The 21,939-nt window shown below is 39.4% G+C and overlaps 1 protein-coding gene across 2 annotated transcripts; it reads right to left on the minus strand.

Moving 5' to 3' along the window:
• Positions 1–1,267: 1,267 nt before the first annotated feature.
• Positions 1,268–20,888, minus strand: LOC110840759 (stAR-related lipid transfer protein 7, mitochondrial). 2 transcript variants are annotated; one of them, XM_087349708.1, is made up of 7 exons: positions 20,180–20,888; positions 19,066–19,211; positions 17,143–17,235; positions 14,082–14,242; positions 10,316–10,498; positions 7,974–8,058; positions 1,268–4,759 (listed from the first exon to the last, which is right to left on the minus strand). In XM_087349708.1, exons 1-7 carry the CDS (start codon positions 20,695–20,697, stop codon positions 4,440–4,442), a joined length of 1,506 nt encoding a protein of 501 aa, XP_087205834.1. In that variant the 5' UTR covers positions 20,698–20,888; the 3' UTR covers positions 1,268–4,439. The 2 variants fall into 2 exon arrangements, with proteins under 2 accessions (XP_087205834.1, XP_021941688.2); XM_022085996.2 differs by lacking the exon at positions 7,974–8,058 and having other exon boundaries at positions 4,587–4,759.
• Positions 20,889–21,939: the final 1,051 nt, after the last annotated feature.

Consider the following 21,939-nt stretch of genomic DNA (forward strand, 5'->3'; position numbering starts at 1 on the left):
CTATAATATCGCTTTGTGTTATGCCTAGAAAAGAAATGAAATATAAAAGCAGCATTGTTAATTTGTTGACAAGAAAAATGTCGACACAGGTTGATTAAAAATCTAACACTGAAGCATATAATATCAAAATCAAAATTATTAGCAATATGATAAGGTTAGGTTAAAAATATGATATGCTAAAATACCATACCAGTTTGAAGTGTATTCAGCTCCTTTCTTTTAAGACTGTTGCCATCTTAGTCCAAACTCGCATGATTAAAGGTAGTGAACGTCAAATGTATCACTTATTTATTTTTTACATTCCTACAAACTTGCGGAACTATTTTATTAACAAAAGTTTTGGATATCGGGTCAGAAAAAGAGGTTAAGAACACGAGTGTGAGGTTCTCACAGGAATGAATATGTCAGTATTGGCCTTCTGGGTTGCAATGCTATGTGGATGTATATACGAGGGTGAGTCAAAAATGAAAACCGTAAAACTGAGATAAAAATTCGAAATATCGCGCCACTGTCCTATAAGTTGGCAGACATGTTACCAATGCTATAAAGAGTATCCTATAGGTGGTAGTATAATGCAGACAAACAGAACGCCATCACAGTGCCAATTTGAAGATGGCTGCTCCACTAGTTACGTTCTGTAATTCGTTTTTTGATCAGTGAAGAATCTTGAAGAATCATCTTCGACCTGCAGTCAGATCAAAGCGACGTGGACTTTTGACTAGAGGTGTCCTTGACATGACAATGCTCGGCCCCACTCTGCCGGTGCAACAGTTGCAACAATCAAAGACTTGCACTTTGAGTGTCTTCCACATCCGTCATACTCACAAGACCTAGCCCCAAGTGATTACCACATGTTTGGGCCACTCAAAGAGGCGATGGGAGGAAAGAAGTTCCGTTCTGACGAAGAGATACAGCAGGCGGTGCATGAGTGGTTGCGCAGACAACCACAAGAATTTTTTTCTAGAGGAAGCCATACACTTCGTAAACGCTGGAGGGCCTGTATTGAACGAAATGGAGACTATGTAGAAAAATGATATAGTTGTGTACCGCTTTCACTCAATAAATTAAATTTTAAAAAAAAATACGGTTTTCATATGACTCACCCTCGTACAAGACACCAATGTTTAAGAGGAACATGCTGCCTCAGTTTTCTGGGTTGAAGATGGAGGCAATATGTTGCTGTCTACCTAGAACTTCACATGGCAAGAAGGCCACCATCAAAAGGATAAGAACAAATTGGTTTTAAAAATTATGCAGTAACCAAAGCAACAATTGTAACCGTTATATTTCTAGCAGCTTTTATATACACGAAAAGAAATTGGATACAGAAGTATTTTAAACTACTGCTTAATAAATGAACAGAACTGTTCAATTCTAAATAATCTTGATCTAAATTCATGGCTGATTTCATGTTTCTGATATACAATATTGAAATACACAGTTTGCTGTCTTAAGTTAAAATTCATTTTGTATAGAAGAAGCATACACATTTATAACCAATTAGTGCATTCTGATGTTGGTTCTTTGTTGCAGATTTCATTCAAATGCACATAAGAAATGTTGATGTAAATTCTGTTCAAGTAATTGTGTGCATCTCAAAAAAAAAAAATTGAAATACACAGTGAAGACTAGTTGAGTGTTTAGTTTTGTGAACAAATCAGTGAAATTTCCAAATTCACGTTGAACCATTTTCACAAAGGTTCTGCAGAATGTCTTAAATGAGCTGTACATTGTGAGATTTCAGGTTCTCATGGTGCTCAGTATAAACACGCCTGTCTTCTGGAAAGTTTCATTGCGATGATGATGGAGGCAGTAAGCTCCTCTAAAATGCCAGGCAAATATCTACCAGACTACATGTCACAACGTCCAAGAGGGCAGCCACCTTCAGATATACAGTTCAGTCCTGATTATCGGACCTAAATGGGACCGAAGGATGGTCATGTGATCAAAATTCAAATAAAATGTGAGACTAATGAAAATGACGAGGGTAAATACCAACTCAGTTTATGAAATAACTAAATTATGAAAAAAATCTCACAAACAAAAGTAGTATGCAACATAATGTAAATCTGTAAATGAGATTTTATTTTTGAACAAATTAGTAATGGGTATTTGCTTCTGCACCTCCTTTGTTTTCTCTGCAGCACAGTGATGCCAATGCCGGAACAATAACAAGTCTGTAGCGGTCACCTCCCTTTGTTTTTCAACATTAGCAAGCATGGTCTCGATAGAACTCGATCCCTCGTTATGATTCATTCTATCAGGTTTCTCTGCGCCTTCATTATCATCACTTAAATAATCATTAGCAGCATTACTCACAGGGTCTACTACTACTACGCTGTAATCAGTCAGCTATTCTTTATTTTGACTGCTCCATTCTTGTATGTTGTCGTCATTCACGATTTGAATAACCAGTGCATTTTCTTATATAAGAGGTCCAGTTATTAGCATGCCTTTCTCTCTTTGTTGTATGAACCACAAAAACAAAGCTTCACTTATTTTTTGTTTGTCATCAGTCTTTCGATTGGTTTGATGCGGTCCTCCATTTTCGCCTATCTTGCGCCAATCTCTTCACTTCCGCACATTTTTTGCAGCCCACATCCTCAAAAATCTGTGTCACATATTCCAATCTTTGTCTTCCCCTACAATTCTTCCCTTCAGCTGTTCCTTCCATTACCAAATTAACCAATCCTGGGTGCCTCAGAATGTGTCCCACCATCCTATCTCTTCTTCTCGTAAGATTTTTCCGTAGACTCCTTCCTTCGCCTATCCTGTCTAAGACCAGCTCATTTCATACTTTATGAGTCCACTTAATTTTCAACATCCTCCTACAGCACCACATTTCAAATGCTTTTGTATTCATATATCGTCATCTTTTTTCTTACTTTCGTTCAGGCCTTCATTTGAAGCTCTAGCAAAACATCACACTTCAATTTAACTTTTTCTTCCTTCTGCCACTTTCTACATAATATCACCCTTTTCAGTCTCTGTTGAGCTTTTGTTCCATGGAAACAACCACTTTCTCTCCTCACTTGACATGTTAATGAAAACATTCATTACTTCGTGAGAAATTAGTACTTTCCACCAACAAACTAAAGCACGACTGCACTCACGTAATCAGAGCCAGTAACAAAAGTACGCTAAAGCATCAGAGTACATAAAATGTAGAAGGTGCGTGGTGTGGGAGTGATTCATTCAGCTACACGCTGAGTTGACTGTCGATAAAATGGAGCGTTTCGACATGACGCGTCAGATGAGATGATAATGTTGCGTCATATTGTGATGAATTATAATTGTTTAATTTTAACCGTCTAATCACAATAAAATACTTTATTAAATATTAAAATATTATTACTACAATTAACATTTAAAATATTTAAAACATATTAAAATGATGCTCTTTCTATCGAAATGTTCGATTTACAATTAGAGCGTCATCTAATTGCATGCTCTGCTTTTCCAAAACAATGAAAGTTCATCAGCTCAACAGGATTAAAAAATCTCTGATTGAGATGGTAAAGTTGCGTCATATTGTGATATAATACATATATATATTATTTAAATCTTGTCCGTCTAATCACAATAAATTCTTATTAAATATTAAAATATTACAATAATTAACATTTAAAATATTTAAAATATTCGATTTACATTAGACCATGGTCTAATGTAAATCGAACATTTCGATAGAAAGAGCATCATTTTAAAATATTTTAAATATTAAATGTTAATTGTAGTAATAATATTTTAATATTTAATAAAATATTTTATTGTGATTAGACGGTTAAAATTAAACAATTATGACACGTCAGATAAAACAGACTGTCAGGTAACGAAGGTCGGATAGTCAGGACTTTTACTGTTCATTGTCCCAAATTGCAAGATAAGTTAAACCAAGTAAATGCAGGTGAACTACAATCTTGTTGTCTATACAACCTCTAATCATGAAATTCTTGTCAACTGAATTTTCAGGAGAATATATACTTAAGGTCTGGGTAGGCTGCTTTGAACAGCCCGAATAAATTGGTCTAAAAATTAAAAATTACCTTGATGTGGGACTTTCAATTTTGGACTGACCGTAGAGTGGACACAAAATAACCCTGAGTTTTGGCTTCTGCCAGTGAAATGAGGGAGGGAAGATGGCGAAAAGTCTGTCTGAGCACGTGGAGTGCAACGGGAAAACATGTTTTTCCATTTTAATTTTGATACACTGTATTCTGTGAACCAAAAGAACTATAAAACACTAGCAATGCCTCAACCTGCACATGCTACTTCTAAACCCTAAACATAATAATTTCACATCTGATATTATTAAAAAAATGACTGGGTTATGTTTCTGCTACTGCTTGGCCTTCCCCCCCCCCCCCCTCTACCACATGTATTCGTAACTGTCATCCGTGCTTCAAGTTATTTTGATCCACTGTAAACTTTTCTAAAACTCAGATGAATAATTGCCATTCATGAAACTGTTTCAAGTACATTCTCGAGGCAGAAGAACTCACGGACTGTTCTTGTACTGGAGATGCCTGATCACCATCACTACTGAGCGGTGTTTTGTTCAGTTTATTATCAAGTTCTCGCGAAGTATCCCACCTTTCTCCTGGTTTTGATTTCGTCTGACTCTGTGACTTAAAGCCTGGATCAGTATTAAGTTTTGATCCAGACCCATCGGTGTCTCGTTTAATTAGGTCGTTCTGGTCTCTGTTTCTCCTAAAATCTCTGGCAGCCTGTCTCAAACGAGACTGAAAGTCTGGGAGACCTGTAACAATCAAATAGAAATTAGCCCAGTAAGGAGTGTAGTTATGTTTTCCACACAAAAGTACTTGCAGCTTTGCTCCTGTGCAATACAAGATGTGTTTTATGGACAGCAAATTTTCTTTTAAATTATCCACTGGATTAACCTGTATCATCTATGCATCACTGCTACATGTTATCCAGCTAGCTGTGTCACAGTAGCATATGGCCAAACCCTTAACCCTGAAGATAAAGTCTGGCTAACAGTCCCATAGTACAGGGGTTTAAATCCCCCTTTACTGTATGATAACCAACTAGATGGCTTACGGAACCCAAAATCACCGTTCCCTGTCCTGGGCCAACAAAATCCAGTCTCCTTCAACTCCTATCTCCCACAGATCCCGCCTGACATTATCCTCCCATCTACGTCTAGATCTCCCCAGCGGTCTCTTCCCCTCAGGCTTCCCAAATAGTGGACCCAACCAACCAGATGGCTTAGGGAACCCGAAGGTTCATCACCGAATTAACCAAAGCCCTCCACCGGACCCTATCCTGGGCCAACAAAATCCAGTCTCCTTCAACTCCTATCTCCCATAGATCCCGCCTGAGATTATCCTCCCATCTACGTCTAGGTCTCCCCAGCGGTCTCTTCCCCTCAGGCTTCCCAAATAGTGGACCCAACCAACCAGATGGCTTAGGGAACCCGAAGGTTCATAATCGAATTAACCAAAGCCCTGTCCTGGGCCAACAAAATCCAGTCTCCTTCAACTCCTATCTCCCATAGATCCCGCCTGAGATTATCCTCCCATCTACGTCTAGGTCTCCCCAGCGGTCTCTTCCCTTCAGGTTTCCCAACCAGTACCCGGTGCACACCTCTTGTCCCATCCATGCGCGCTACATGTCCCGCCCATCTCATTCTTCTCGACTTAATCACCCTGACAATATTGGGGGAGGAGTACAGATTTTTAAGCTCATAATTATGCAGTTTTCTCCATGCCCCATCGTCTTCTCTCCTAGGCCCAAATATCCTCCTCAACACCCTATTCTCAAACACCTGCAATCTGTGTTCCTCCCTCTGAGTGAGAGACCATGTTTTGCACCCATACAAAACAACAGGTAAAATTATTGTTGCGTTTACTTTAATCTTCAGGATCTTATAAATGTGACGGGAAGACAAAATATCTTGAACTGGAAAGTAGCAAGCATTTCTGGAGTTTAGTCTCCTCCTAACTTCCTCATGAATATCATTTTGATTTGTTATTGTTGTTCCTAAGTATTTGAACTTTGTCACTCTTTCAAAGGATTTATTACCCACCCTAAGATAATTCTGCCCGCCTGTCTGCTGACGACGAGATACTAACGTGTACTTCATTATTTCTTAATTTACTTCCAGCCCCACTTGTCTACCAGCCTCTAGTAAAACTTCTGCGCTCCTCTTTATTGTATTTATATCGTCCCCAATAAATTAACGCATCAGCATATGCCACCCTGTGTATTTTAGTTACGTAAGTGAGCAAGAGTGGTGTTCACAACAGAACAACTTTCTTTTCATAATGGTGTGAATTTTGAAAAATAAAAGAAAACTGAACAGGGCGCTAATTTCAGAAACAAACTTTGATAAAGACAGAGTAGCATTGTGTGATATCAGTAATGTGAATGGAAGCTAAGATAAAATTTGGTCAACACCAAAATACCCTCGGAATTCTGGTGGCACTGTGCTCTCAGATGATTGATACAATACAGTGACAGCAAATGGAGTGTGTGTGCGAGAAGTGGAGAAGAAACGGGAAGGAGAAAGTGGTACAAAGAAGAAGAAGAAGAAAAAATCTACATTAGGATTCAATCCTATGACTGCCCACACAAGAACCCAAAAATATACCATTAAAAATAAAAGATTTGTAGGACTGAAAATCTATGCACCAGGAAAGTATGCCATTAACTCCGTGTTTAATACGAAGTGGTATCGGTGAGTAAATACATTCATTTCCGTCTTAATACCTACCATTGTTTGCTTCATGCTGTGTTGGTAAAAATCTATGATTTTACGTAATAATAAGTTAGGAAATGTATGTATGGTACCAATTCTGGTGTCCTCACCAGAATTTTATCATTGCAAGTTGGCATCAGTGATGTCACATGTCTGGGGGCAATGATCTTGACATCATCACAGAGGGTTTCCTACATTCTTGTGAGACTTGCTGGGGATTCCCCATCCAGTCACTTTCATGCACAAAAACAGATGTAGGTATTCATGTTATTGACATCTGATTTTAACAAGAATTCAAACGCAATGAAACATTTTAGTAAAACTCTTCATTATCTTATTTCATGAAAATCTGTTGAGTCGTTCTTGAGTTGTTACATTCAGACATACATGTGGCAAACCTGATAAGCATATTTTTAAAACTTCTGTTTGTCAACAGTCTTAAAAATGGTTAGTGAAAGTACGAGGCGCGTCCCAAAAGTAAGTTTCCCACTCGTCCCACAGCTAGCAAACCTTATATTGAGCGAAGCGACTGTGCGTACGTGATAGAGCAATGACGTAGCATGGCGCATGCACTAACGGCACTTCCCGCGTTCTCACAGTAGCATCGTTGCAGCTGTTGAAGATGGAGGTTCTTATTCCAGCTCCCGCCGACTGTGAAGTGCGGTCAGTGATAACACTAGGCCGCACACGGCTCGACGGACAGCAAGTCTCCTGCAGGAGTTCAGCTGGGAGGTGTTTAATCATCCACCCTACAGCCCGGACCTCGCTCCCAGTGATTTCCATCTTTTCCTACACCTCAAGAAATTCCTGTCCGGTCAGCATCAGCGTTTTGAGAATGACAGAGAGGCGGAGATGGTTGTCACACAGTGGTTCCAATCCCAGGCGGCAGACTTCTACGACACAGGTATTCAAAAGTTGGTCCCACGGTATGACAGATGTCTCAATTCCGGTGGCGAATATGTTGAAAAATAGCTGGACACTTGCTGTATCTGTTGCAATAAATATTTCCATGAAATTGTGTTTTGTTTCTGTAAACGGCCCCAGGGAAACTTACTTTAAGGACGAGCCTCGTAATATCATTAGAATACACCATTTCCCGTCGTTCTGGATAACAAAGATTACGAACAGTTGCTACATTACTACTGACATCATCTATTAAAATTTTGAACATATTTCTAGGACAAATTTTAGTGGAAATCCATCTGACTCCCAGGCCTGTTCGGACTAAAAGAATTAAAACTGCGTAACTTACCAGTCATTGCCACCCATGCTGTTATTGAGGAAGGCAGTGAAACGCCCGGGTTATCGAAGTATGTCAGACTAAATTCCATACCAGGCTGCAAACCACAAAGCCAGGGACATGGAAAAGGGAAATTTACAACATATTATTTACCATTAAAGTACTGGCAATAATACATCATGTGAGAAACATTACTGTGAAGCCTCATAATGTTTAATTAAATGTTATGAAAATTTATTCAAATCCAAGAAGCGGATATGCAGAGGAAAGTGACGCTGCCAAAAGCAACCCTGATAGGACTCGGATTGGTCCAGTACAGACAGCCTTTCTAAAGGCCGCCATTCACGATCGCTCCATTCATCCAAATGGCGCGGTGTCGCTCCAAAATTGTACCGTGAATGCGGAAACTGAAGTCCATTGGCGTGGCGTGGTGGGCTCGTTTGGATATTCTGTCGAGCCATAATCCATCCGATCGCTCCATCACTCCATCGCGCCATCGTATCATGAATGGGGGAATCGGCGATCGAGCCACTCCAAATCGGTTCGTGAGTGGCGGAAACGTGGTCCATTCTCATGCCAGTCTGCCATGAGTCTTCATCCAGTGAAGTCCAAACTTGTATAATGTCGAGTCGTGAGTTTTTTATTGAGGTGATTGAGAAATATAGAGAGTTGCCATGTTTGTGGCAGATAAGTAATGAAGACTATCATGATAAAGCTAAAAGAAGCTTAGCAATGGAAGAATTGGTGGTTTTATTTAAAACCAAAGATCCTACCGCCAACAAAGAAAATTTCCGTAGAAGTTGCTTCAGAAAGGAGCATAAGGACTTAAATTGCTTCTATTTAAGAGCCATTGCTTTGACCACTTTCGTTTTGGTTTTTTCCTTTTAATATACAGGCATACTGCCGTAGCTAGTACCAATTCTTCGTCCATCGCAAACACCACGCACTTCACAGAGGGACAACAAACCGCGACTGGCGTGACGCGACCGTGAATGTAGTACCTCTTTGGACGTCATCCATTCGGATGTCATCCATCTGGAGCGATCGTGAATGGCGGCCTTAAGAGACGAGCACTCCAAAATTAAGTCTCAACATGCAAATATCAGCGCTGAAATTTTCTATCAGCTGTAAATGATAACCTGTCTGTTCTCGTGTCAGGTCATCTGTTTACCGGACAAATGCAGCTTCAGATACTTTTGTAATTTCATAGTTTTTATTGATAACTCATTTTTATATGAGAGACCAAACTTTATGGATTAAGTTTTTGTTAACTATTAAACGGACTGCACAGTCAGGCTGCCATGTTATGTTACACTGCAGATTTCTGTATTCTTAAGATTGGTGCACTTGTAAGTATATAATTATCCAACTCAGCTAAAAGCAACGTACAGTTACCACTTGGGAGATCTAGGCATAGCTGGAAAAGTAATAATAATCCGCGGCATAACACCCCTCTGAGAGCCAAAGCCGACTAGCTGGCTGCTGGCCTCACGTTCACATGCCTAAGCACAGGTGAATGATCATCCAACCAGATACAGGGTGACGTGTGGTCAGCACGACAAACCCCAGCCAGAAGAGAAACCTGATAATTTACAATTAAAAATAACTCAAAAATAATATTTTTACCGTGAGTCTTTTAACAAAATTAAGTACATTATAAAGCATTTTATAAGTCTGTCAGAAATCAAAATCATCAAAAGGCATTTTTGGAATCGAAATGACTCAAGATCAGCGAGGATCTTCTAAAAGGAGAGGTCACTTTTCCACATGTGCAGCATGCCTCTGCTTCCAAAAAATTGACAATGATACCGTGTCTCACTGCATCCAGAATGCCAAATGGGCAGCGAAATAAAAAAAACCACAAACTCATTTAAATTTCTACCACCAAAGGTAAAGAGGGACAGGGTCTGGATGAAGATGGTCATGGCCTATATGAAGGTACTACACAGGCATCTGCCTCAGAAGACTGAAGAAAACCAAAAAATCATTCATTACATGATCGCGGGTATCCTAGCCAGCACTGAAATCGGGTATGAAGATGGCCGTCTTCTGGAATGTTGCATCATGTAGTCTGGCATAAGCTGATCAATATTTCAGAGGTGCTTACTGCCTCCACCATCATCATCACTGCCCTTGGAGGCAGAAAGTACCTTTGAAATGTCAGTCAACTTTTGCCAGACTACATGATGCAACTTTCCAGAAGACGGCCATCTTCACACTCATCATAGTGAGAACCTGAAATCAGGTATAACTGATAATATTTAATGCGTAAGATCACACACCAAACAGATGTCTTATATTTATACAGAAAGTTATTTATTAGCGATGAAAGAGTCAAAACAAAAGTTACTCACCTCATCAATACTGTTGAATGCTCTGATTACCATGAAAGACCAGTAGTCCTTAACTCGATGCTTCTGAGGTTCCTCTGGAACAGTGGGATGTTGTGTGCCTTTGTTAATGACCACGATAATGTTCGTCTCTCGGTCAATCAAATAACGGCGGTTAAACACATAGTCTCTATTAGAGAACATTCGCTGGAAACAGAACATACCCACTTAAGATATAGATTTGTAAATGCTAATTCACTTCACTCACCACTGTATACGAGGTGCGCGTATAAAAACCCGTACACTTATCTCAGGTATTAAATTCATCCATCACCCTCGAAGTAGTTCCCCTGGGAGTGAACACAACGATCCCAGCGCCGCTGCCAAGCCTGGAAGCATCCCTGGAAATCTTTCTTTGTCAGCCTGTCAAGCACCATCTGCGATTCTGCCTGAATCTCTTGCCAAAGACTCGCCAAAACGGCTACGGAAACCTATGAAATGCTAAAGCAAGCATTTGGGGAGTCCGCAATGGGTCGTGCACAAACTTTTGTGTGGCATTCACGTTTTATAAATGGCCGAACCTCTGTCGATGGTGACGAGCGTTCTGGACGACCATCTTCGAGCACAACGCCCGAAAATGTTACGAAGATCGACGTCGTACCATCAACGACTTGTGCGACATTGTTGGGATAGGCTATGGGACCTGTCAGCTGATTCTAAAGGAAGAACTCCACATGCGACGCATCCTGTCTGAGGACCAGAAGCAGAATCGACTTGACTTCTCGTTTGTCAGGAGCTCAAAGATCTTGCAAGAACTGACCCCAACTTCCTTTCTAAGCTCCATGTGACTTCTTCCTCTTCCCAAAGATGAAAATTCAGCTAAAGGGAAGGAGATTTGAGACGATAGAAGAGATTCAGGCAGAATCGCAGATGGTGCTTGACAGGCTGACAAAGAAAGATTTCCAGGGATGCTTCCAGGCTTGGCAGCGGCGCTGGGATCGTTGTGTTCACTCCCAGGGGAACTACTTCGAGGGTGATGGATGAATTTAATACCTGAGATAAATGTACGGGTTTTTATACGCGCAGTCTGGAAACTTTCCGATCGCACCTCGTATGCATATATATGTGTGTGTGTGTGTGTGGTGTGTGTGTGTGTGTATATATATATATATACACACACTCGCTGTCGTGAGAACCTGAAATCTCATGCAGTCAATGCTATCAGGCATATTATCACTATATTATTTGTGCTGCATTGGAGAGCCTAGAAACGTGAGAAGAGCGGGTATTTCTCTTATTATTCTGCAATTTGTTCATTGGAATTCTGGTTTAAACATTTTGTCTTTGAATCTGACTACAGACAAACAGTTTCATTCGCAAAAAGCACATAATTCAGAAGCATTTTTGTTTCATGAAGTATGACAGTTTCTTACACAAAACATAATCAGAAGTTTACTGATTTTGAAAAGCAACAAAATAGGGCTCTGATTGCAACGAACAAATATTCCTGTATTTGATATTATGACAAAGACAATGAATAAAAAAACTCATAAAACTGACTTTTCATTACAGGCCATATTTGTTGCAGCAGACTGTTACTACAGATAAAAACATTCAAATTTAAAGCCTATACTATCAGTTTAACTGTCTAACATAGTTATTTGACATTTTTTTCTGCAACAAGCATCATCGTTACATGATATTGGCAAATTATATTCCATACGCACTTTTATATTAAAACATATTTATCGTAAACTATGCTGGTGGTTACCATCACAGATAGGTATAAGCTCTGCACAACTACAGTCAAAAAAGTGTATCATCATCTTCAGGTTTTACAGATCATGCTTTATGGCCTCGCAAAAAGTGTATCATTCAAATTCTATAGATAGTTTTGTCACAGTAAAACATAATAAATGAAACTATTAACTTAACTTAAGAGATGGTTATTACGTAAAACCTGGAGTATCATTAATATAACATTATAATGTATATTTTATAACACTTTATTAAGTGCCAGAAAAATATGGTTTGTGTATTTATAAGTTGTAAGACTTGAGGTTCTCACAGCGGTGAGTATGAAGATTTCTGTCTTCTGGGTTGTTGCGCTGTGTAGTCTGGTCGATGTTAACCAACGTTTCATCACCCTGATGACGGAGGCAGTATGACCTCTGAAACGTTGGTTAACATCGACCAGACTACACAGCGCAACAATCCAGAAGACAGAAATCTTCATCGACCTGATGATGGAGGCAGTATGACCTCTGAAACGTTGGTTAACATCGACCAGACTACACAGCGCAACAATCCAGAAGACAGAAATCTTCATCGACCTGATGATGGAGGCAGTATGACCTCTGAAACGTTGGTTAACATCGACCAGACTACACAGCGCAACAATCCAGAAGACAGAAATCTTCATCGACCTGATGATGGAGGCAGTATGACCTCTGAAACGTTGGTTAACATCGACCAGACTACACAGCGCAACAATCCAGAAGACAGAAATCTTCATACTCATCGCCCTGATGATGGAGGCAGTATGACCTCTGAAACGTTGGTAACATCGACCAGACTACACAGCGCAACAACCCAGAAGACAGAAATCTTCATACTCTGATGACGGAGGCAGTATGACCTCTGAAACGTTGGTTAACATCGACCAGACTACACAGCGCAACAATCCAGAAGACAGAAATCTTCATACTCATCGCCCTGATGATGGAGGCAGTATGACCTCTGAAACGTTGGTAACATCGACCAGACTACACAGCGCAACAACCCAGAAGACAGAAATCTTCATACTCTGATGACGGAGGCAGTATGACCTCTGAAACGTTGGTTAACATCGACCAGACTACACAGCGCAACAACCCAGAAGACGGAAATCTTCATACTCATCGCCCTGATGATGGAGGCAGTATGACCTCTGAAACGTTGGTTAACATCGACCAGACTACACGGCGCAACAACCCAGAAGACAGAAATCTTCATCGCCCTGATGAAGGAGGCAGTATGACCTCTGAAACGTTGGTAAACATCGACCTGACTACACGGCGCAACAACCCAGAAGACAGAAATCTTCATCGCCCTGATGAAGGAGGCAGTATGACCTCTGAAACGTTGGTTAACATCGACCAGACTACACGGCGCAACAACCCAGAAGACAGAAATCTTCATCGCCCTGATGAAGGAGGCAGTATGACCTCTGAAACGTTGGTTAACATCGACCAGACTACACAGCGCAACAACCCAGAAGACGAAAATCCTTATTTATAAGTTGCTAATTGCATTTTGGCTCTACTGTGCCAAATACCATATTAACTTACCCTGTACTGGCAATCTGATTTATTTTCCTAATTATTGACATGTAATATAACTTCTAATATTTCATATGGTTTGATAATCTGTGTATTTCAATGCTAATTAAAAAAGTGAGTTTTGATTATTTACAATAAGATAATTTACTTTTAATTCTTCTCCGTCATATGTACTAATGTAACATCATTCCCATATATCTATAAGTTTTATTTTTACATACTTTTCATTATCTTCAATCTCATCTGTTGCACTGTATTTGGGTTGATAATCTACTGTTCAATGTGTTTAAGTGTTCGGTCTGTAAGACTAGTTGCAATTTTACAGGCACGCATGCACACATATAATTATTTTATTTCACTGCATAATTCCAATGTTTCCAATGCGGTCTACTAATAATTTGTACTATTCCTGACAATGAATGAATAACAGTTTCACTTGTATCACACTGATTAAGCAAGCTTGCACGTACCGGCCATTTCATCTCCCAATACACAATGTCGCTGTTGCTTTTACTGTCCTGTTCCACAACTTTCAGATTAATTGCAGTGTTGTCCCATGTCTTGCGGAATTCTGTGTCAATCTGCACTTTCAAGAAGTCTCTGGCAGCAACATCATTGTATTTTCCATACACTAAAAACACGTGGTATAAACAACTAATAGAATAGCAGGATTTATACAGTGAATAGAATTAAAAGAATTCAATATTTTAAATTACGAGGTGCGATCGGAAAGTTTCAAGACTGTCAATAGAGGGCGAACCGGATGTAGCACGAGCTTCTGCCGCTAGGGGGTGCGGCCTACATTCATAGTGAATCAGTGTGCCAGCCGGCATCATCGAATTAGCATTTGTTTCTTAGTTACGGGCGTTTTGGTAGTGCATTACACCGACCCTCCTGCGATTTCGGAATGGCGTGTGCATCAAATTTTGCCAAAGACTCGCCAAAACGGCTACGGAAACCTATGAAATGCTAAAGCAAGCATTTGGGGAGTCCGCAATGGGTCGTGCACAAACTTTTGTGTGGCATTCACGTTTTAAAAATGGCCGAACCTCTGTCGATGATGACGAGCGTTCTGGACGACCATCTTCGAGCACAACGCCCGAAAATGTTACGAAGATTCGGCAGGCCATTCACGAAGATCGACGTCGTACCATCAACGACTTGTGCGACATTGTTGGGATAGGCTATGGGACCTGTCAGCTGATTCTAAAGGAAGAACTCCACATGCGACGCATCCTGTCTGAGGACCAGAAGCAGAATCGACTTCTCGTTTGTCAGGAGCTCAAAGATCTTGCAAGAAAAGACCCCCAACTTCCTTTCTAAGCTCCGAGTGACTTCTTCCTCTTCCCAAAGATGAAAATTCAGCTAAAGGGAAGGAGATTTGAGACGATAGAAGAGATTCAGGCAGAATCGCAGATGGTGCTTGACAGGCTGACAAAGAAAGATTTCCAGGGATGCTTCCAGGCTTGGCAGCGGCGCTGGGATCGTTGTGTTCACTCCCAGGGGAACTACTTCGAGGGTGATGGATGAATTTAATACCTGAGATAAGTGTACAGGTTTTTATACACGCAGTCTGGAAACCTTTCGATCGCACCTCGTACGGCTAGCTACTCTAGTACTAATATGTCTTTTCATGTGCAAAGACCAATTTTCATTTTATTTTACTATCATGAACACCATGCATGTGAAATCAACACATAAAGGCGTGACAGCCTCAATGGAAGACCTTGAATGCAGCTTTCAAGCTACAGGAATGTCACCAATACTCATTCTTTTAACAGCTGTCTTCTGAGTTGTTGCACCGTGTAGTCTGGTAGAAGTTTACTGACGTTTCAGAGGTCCTTGCTGTTTCCATCATCATCGCCCTAATGGTGGGGGCAACAAGGAGCTCTGAAACGTCGGTAAACTTCTACCAGACTACACGGTGCAACAACTCAGAAGACAACAGCCATCTTCGATTTTAAACGTACTTTCCAGCAGAAAATTATCAGGATCAATCTTACTTCCTCTGGATATCTAGTGCCTCTTATTGCTATCTTCAGTTTTTCATTAATGATGATGTAGTTAATTACAGATTTGGTGCCGCTCACGTCCCATGTGATCTGTATATACTCATGTCTGAAGAACGTGTCTGTAATTTTGAGTTTACTAAACAGGCAGAAGTCTATAAGGCCTCTTTCATTCTTGCTGACAGTTTGTTCACCCTCTGATTCCACGTATTTATCAACTGGTCGAGTCCCGACTCTTGCATTCAAGTACCTGGCCAATCTGAGACATTCACTTTTATTGAGTATGTCCGCAGCTGCTTGTAATTCATCATAAAACTCTTCACTTTCAGAAGTTTTCCCTTCAGCTAGTGCACAGGCACCAATTATTGCTAATGTGTTTGTTAAAATTTTTAATCCGAGTTTCACAATCCTCGGCAATAAAGTAAAAGCAAATTAAAGTAGAGCCGTCCCGCTACACGCCATGTAGGTCGTTTGTGGGGAGTAGAGGCATAGCTCCTACTCATTCTTGACCTCGGAACTAGATGGGGTGAGTGGTCAGCATCACGCCCCGGCCGTGCTTTACCCCCGGGAAAGGACCCGGTACCCAGTGGATAGGAGGCTGGGTGGGCCCCAAAGAAATATAAATTCATAATCTATTATTCTGCTCCACTGGTGTTTCATAACTAATATTGCTACCCCTGATGAAGCTCACTTTTCACTTGGTATTCCTATGTACGTCATTACATAGTTCTCTTATTCTTCTAACCCTTTCTTCAATTTTGTTTTAGTTTCAGAGTTTACTGCTGTATCTATTTTCCTATTTCTTAATTCCTGTTTAGTTCGTCCATTTTATGAGTTATGTGTCTTAACATTCCTAGTGGAAATTTTAAGATTCTTAATCAAATGGGAAGCCGTTATTATCCTTTAACTCAATTTTGTTTGTCTTGAGCTTTCGAGGCTCGTTAGACCAAGAACTTGAGCCCCTGCCAACATCACTCTCAGGATCTTAGCGACATAAAATTCAAATGCCAAAATGGCACTAAACTGCATGAATCAAGGTTACTAAACACACTGAGTGGTACATCCCAGCCAACTCCAGAAAAAGAAGTTTTATCATAGTATTATAGCACGTATATGTGATACGTTTCACTGACGATTAGAAACAATGAGTAGAAATGACATCTTGTAGCTTATATGGGTATTAACAGGGTATAGAAAAGGTGGATGGTAGTTCTCTTGTGGTACCTTCAGCAAAACCCTTGGGAGACTTGACAGGTTGATCATCTTGTGCTAAATGGGTTGCAATGCTTTCCACCAACAAATTTTGAATAAATCTTGGGGCTGTGTTAGTGGAATACCCAAATAAAATTTAGTAAGTTATTATGCAAGCAACATATAAACCAGATGTGTTGACCCCCATGGTTTAATATATTTTAAGAATGAAAAACACAACGTAAAAGGAGTAAGTGAAGTGATCGGAGTTCAAGAGACATGAAACTCTTCATGTAATTGAAGAAATTATATTTCAAAAAACAGTATATACCTTTATAAACATACAGCCCATGAAATACTTCATCTTCCTTCCTCCAGACCAGCAAATCTTCTCTTTCCAAAAAAGGTTTCCATCCACAGGTACCTGAAACAGGAATGCATGAGTTGAACACCAATCCCATAAGGTGTACGTCATCAGAAGACACACACTATAAATGAAAGATCAGCAATTCAAAATTTTAAAATTAAACACTAATTTTCACTGTACACACACTACCAATCACAGAGTAGCCAAAACCACAGATGACTCACAGTTAAAGATTTGTAAGACTCATTCAGACTTTCTTATACGTTCTAATCACATCTTGTTATAAATGTAGTATTTGTGATTGAAACGTATAAGAAAGTCTGAATGAGTCTTACAAATCCTTAACTGTGAGTCAAAAAATGAAGCATGTTCATTCAAACAAGGGCTTGGGACAGTGTAGCTTAATGTGTCTGCAAAAATCCTAAGCACCAGTTCACCATGTTGTCTAGCAATTTCATGATAGCGCTAGAATTATCTTCATATTATCTGATGATTTTGTATCTTTGCATATTATTGTGCAACATTTTCATATTTGTGCCATGTAATAATTTTAAAAAAACATATTTTTGGTAATTAATTTTTCAGGTTCTCATGGTGACGAGTATGAAGATGGCTGTCTTCTGGGATGTTGTGACGAGTACTCTGGTGGATGCTGACCAACATTTTAGAAGAGTTCACTGCCTCTCTCAGTATCTGTCAGATTACACAACAGCATCCCAGAACGCAGCCACCTTCGTTTCACAAGACAAAAAACATAATTCCCATTTCTGATATATATGTGTATGTACGTATTGACTCCCAGTTCTTACAAATGTCTCCTAAATTTATAGAATATTTGTGCAAAATAAATATTGTGAAAAATAAACCTTCACCTTCACTTTTTCTAGTACTCTCCACATTTTTTCTTTCATACTTCCAACACAATAAATGTAATTTTAAATAGGATAGTCAATGAAATGTATTTAAAAAATAAATCGATTTAATGAAATTATTCATACATATGAATGCCATCTCTCATCATAGATAACTGATACATTTAAAGCACTTTTAATAGGAGAAGCCCCAATACTGGTTTCAAATATAGTTTTGTATTTTTTATTTATTTGTAGTGTTCTGTCTGACGACAGGTCCATATATTATGAACAGGATCCTTCCAACCTCTTCAGGTTGTCAGGGACCTGCTCATACATATATACATTCTTGGCAGAGATGATCAGAAGTGGTTTGCCATTGCCTTCTTCTGTGTGTGAGTGGAGTAATTGTTGGGATGCCACGGAGAAACCGGGGAAGCCCCCGGAGGAAAACTCCGTGATGCCTAGACCACGGCCTTGCCCAACACAAGTTATAAATTTGAGCACCACCGGGAATTGAACCCGGGACCCGAGGCTTACAAGGTTAGTGTTCTGATGATAGTGTTAATATTACTCTATTTAATGATTTCTACTTTGAATGGCGTGTATTTGGATACGAAATAAATAAATAAATAGGAGATGTCCAAATACGAATACAAATTATCACAATAAAGTCACCTTTTACACTTTTCTACTAAGAAGACGACAATTTTTTCTATGCTGTAACAGAGACACAGGAAGGGGAATCCCGTTGAGCAACACTGGATTTCATCCGTCACTTCTCTCCCCTACATGTTGGTGCTGAGAATTTAATAAAAAGTGTTCAACATGGTTGGTCCTTGACTATATTATGTGAGAGGCTGTCAAAAGTTCTGAGATGAAAACTATTAACACACATTAAATTATACTCTTGGATATTACTGAAATGTATTAATTTCTAAGTAGCCCATGCTTGGACTGTTCTTTTTGAATGGTGCCTTGACTTGTTTCCAACACATTCTCATTGTATAAAAAACTACAAAAGCCCCAAACGTACCTTTCTCCAGGCAGTGCACCTTGTTTGAACACTTGCAATAATCAATACTGGGAAGAGCTGCATCAATCACCATGCGCTTATGACACTGCGGACATGTTATTGTGTAGTCAAACAATTCATACACAGTCTCAAGTTCATTTAAATGGCTGTAAACATAATGTCATATAAATGAAATAGACTAATATTGCAACCTTCATCAAGCAAAAATATAAAATCAAAATCTCTCTTAAAATCCAGTATAGAAGTTGTTCACTAATAGTGGAATAATTTAGTACAATTATTTGTGCATTTACATATATTATGCATCTCTTAAACTCACAATGCATATAAATAACACATTTCATGGATCCATAAGTTAGTCAGATGACAATAGGCATAAATTGCAGTAATACAATACACATATTAAAAGCTGGGATAGCTCAGTCAGCTTAGTGTCTGACTATGGACTGGATGACTGGGGTTCAATCCCCAACAGGGGCAGAGGATTTTTCTTCCAGCCTCTGCATCCAGACCAACTCAGGGGCCCACTCAACCTCCTATCCAATGGGTACAGTAGTTAAGAGTGTTTCGAATAATCAACATTTATATGATATGATGTCATCAAAATGGTGTCAAGATCAAAGTTGTTTCTGTTTCAGCAGGAAGATTACAGGGACAAGGGCCACTTCAAATATGGCGATGGGTTTATGTCCTGGTGAGAATAGTTCTTGTAGTTTGGAAAATAAATATCAAATAAGAATGACCAAAACCATTTGTTTCTGCAGGGAAATTTCCAAAAATTTGACCAACCTGAAAAAAAAAACTGTCCTATTTTCCAGTCCCAGTGAAGATGTTTTATGCATCTTGAAACTAAAACTAATGATGGTCAGATTTCCCTGCAGTAACAACTGGGCAATTCTGCTAGTCTTTCAAGCAACCTGGACCACTACTGAATGTTACATTATTATCTGTTTGGAAAAAGTCACAAACATAACAAAATGGACTGGCACTATATGCAATGAGAGTAACTGAGCATTGAGTGCATTACTACCTGTTTTGCTCACAGTTTAAGGAACAATATGTGCAAAGAGAAATGTACATCAGAATCGTGTCCATGTTAAAAGCAAATACAGACCCCAAAATCTCTTCATCAGGAATTCTTTCCGTTTCCCAATTAAACACTGACATTCCAGCAGCACCCATAAGGAATTCTTTCCCTCTCCTTGACAACTGATGTCTCATTTTCTTCATAAGTTCTTTTAAAGCTACTTCATCCCACAGCTTGCTATAAAGACTGAAAATCTGCTGGCATCTTCTTATTCTGTGTGCCAAGACCCATTCACACTGCTGTGTACACTCTCTAACAATGTGAACAGATTGTTCCTTCAAAGACAGAGGAAAGCCCTTTACACCTCGTTTGATGCATTGCAGTAAAGTAGCATGAGCTCCAAAAAATCTTGATACGTGGGAATTACTGTGTACGGCGACAGTGCTTGGTGCACTCCCCGCAAAAGCAGAATAAAATGTCATAACTCCGGCTTGAAACGAATCACCAATAGAAGAGCATTTTGAAATTAAGGAATATTTTGTTTTCAAAACTGTATTGTTACGACTGCTGTTCCTTACAACGCGTGGCCAATTATTGTAATACATTGGCACTTTTAGATTTCTGCCACAGTAATCAGATTAAAAATGGACTCCACTTAAATTTACGTCATACTAAATAAAAATAAACGTCACTGCAGTCCCATTTAACAGACATACTCCGAACGGCATGCAAACGTACAACCGGCGGCTGTTCCAAAAAAAAAATTGCTAAACGCTAAGGGGAAGGCACAGGCAAGGACACAGTAAAATGGGAGCATACATTGTTACCAATCACCCAATACCAACTGAATGGGAGAATGTATTTACAAAGAAAGATTAATGCAAATATCAGATTTATCTGCAACAATAAGTAACGTAACTCTGTGGTTACAGGCGCGTATTATCAACACCGGCCAGATTTCAGGTTTTTACGGCGGTGAGTCTGAATCATCTGGCCCATGGAGATGAATATCCCCTGGGTTGCTGCGCCGCGTACTCTGGTTGAAGACAACGATCTCTATAGGCCAGACGCATTAATTATGACGAGAGAATTCTTGCCCATTATTATTATTATCATTTGTAATTGAGAATATATAACATTTTTAAACTCAGATATCCACAATATAAGTACAAGATACAGATATAACCTTCATGTGCCAAACACTAAACTCAGTAAATATCAAAAGGGAGTTTACTATAATGAAATTAATCTATTCAACAATCTTTCTCCACCCCTCATGCATGTCTGAATAATAATATTCAGACGTTTAAGTTAACAGTAAAAGAGTACCTTATATCTTACTTCTTTATCCCATAGAAGAACTTACCTCAACCAAAAATTCTCGGCTATTATGAATACATGTAAGCAAATAGTGGTGGTGCTTTCTTGTGTAATTACTTTTGCTGTAACACAATAGTTGACTGCAGATCACTGCCATAACTATATAATTTACATTTGTATTACAAAAAAGAATTGTATTTGTGCTATGAAATTCTACATCCCTCTCTTAGGCTTATGAGGAATCTATGGAATACAAATAAATTATATTCTATCCTATTCGGGTCTAGAAGAGTCAATAGCTTGACCTTTTCCAATAAAGTTGCTTGAGTAATGTATTAATTCATGGTAATAAAGCGTTGAGAATACGGGTAACCAGCTCTCAGAAGGCTAAATAGAGCAATTATCGTCATATTCTAAAACAAGAATTCGGTTTTTGAAGTTCAAACGTTGTAAAATTATTCTTATCATCTAATTTTCATCTGGGTCTTAAAGCACACAGCTACCCATCCCCCCTCATCCTTGGGTCA

This window comes from Zootermopsis nevadensis, unplaced genomic scaffold (assembly GCF_977971745.1).
Source record: "Zootermopsis nevadensis isolate Lab colony 2312 unplaced genomic scaffold, Znev_1.0 Znev_ptg000016l, whole genome shotgun sequence".
Classification (NCBI taxonomy): domain Eukaryota; kingdom Metazoa; phylum Arthropoda; class Insecta; order Blattodea; family Termopsidae; genus Zootermopsis; species Zootermopsis nevadensis.

Excerpts from the sequence above, each read along its gene's own strand:
- LOC110840759 (XM_087349708.1), bottom strand. The coding sequence starts at position 20,697 with ATGTATTACAATAATTGGCCACGCGTTGTAAGGAACAGCAGTCGTAAC. Across the intron at positions 19,212-20,179 it reads CCTGATGAAGAGATTTTGGG|CCATTTAAATGAACTTGAGA; the intron begins GTCTGTATTTGC and ends TTATGTTTACAG. Across the intron at positions 8,059-10,315 it reads CATTCAACAGTATTGATGAG|CCTGGTATGGAATTTAGTCT; the intron begins GTGAGTAACTTT and ends TGTGGTTTGCAG.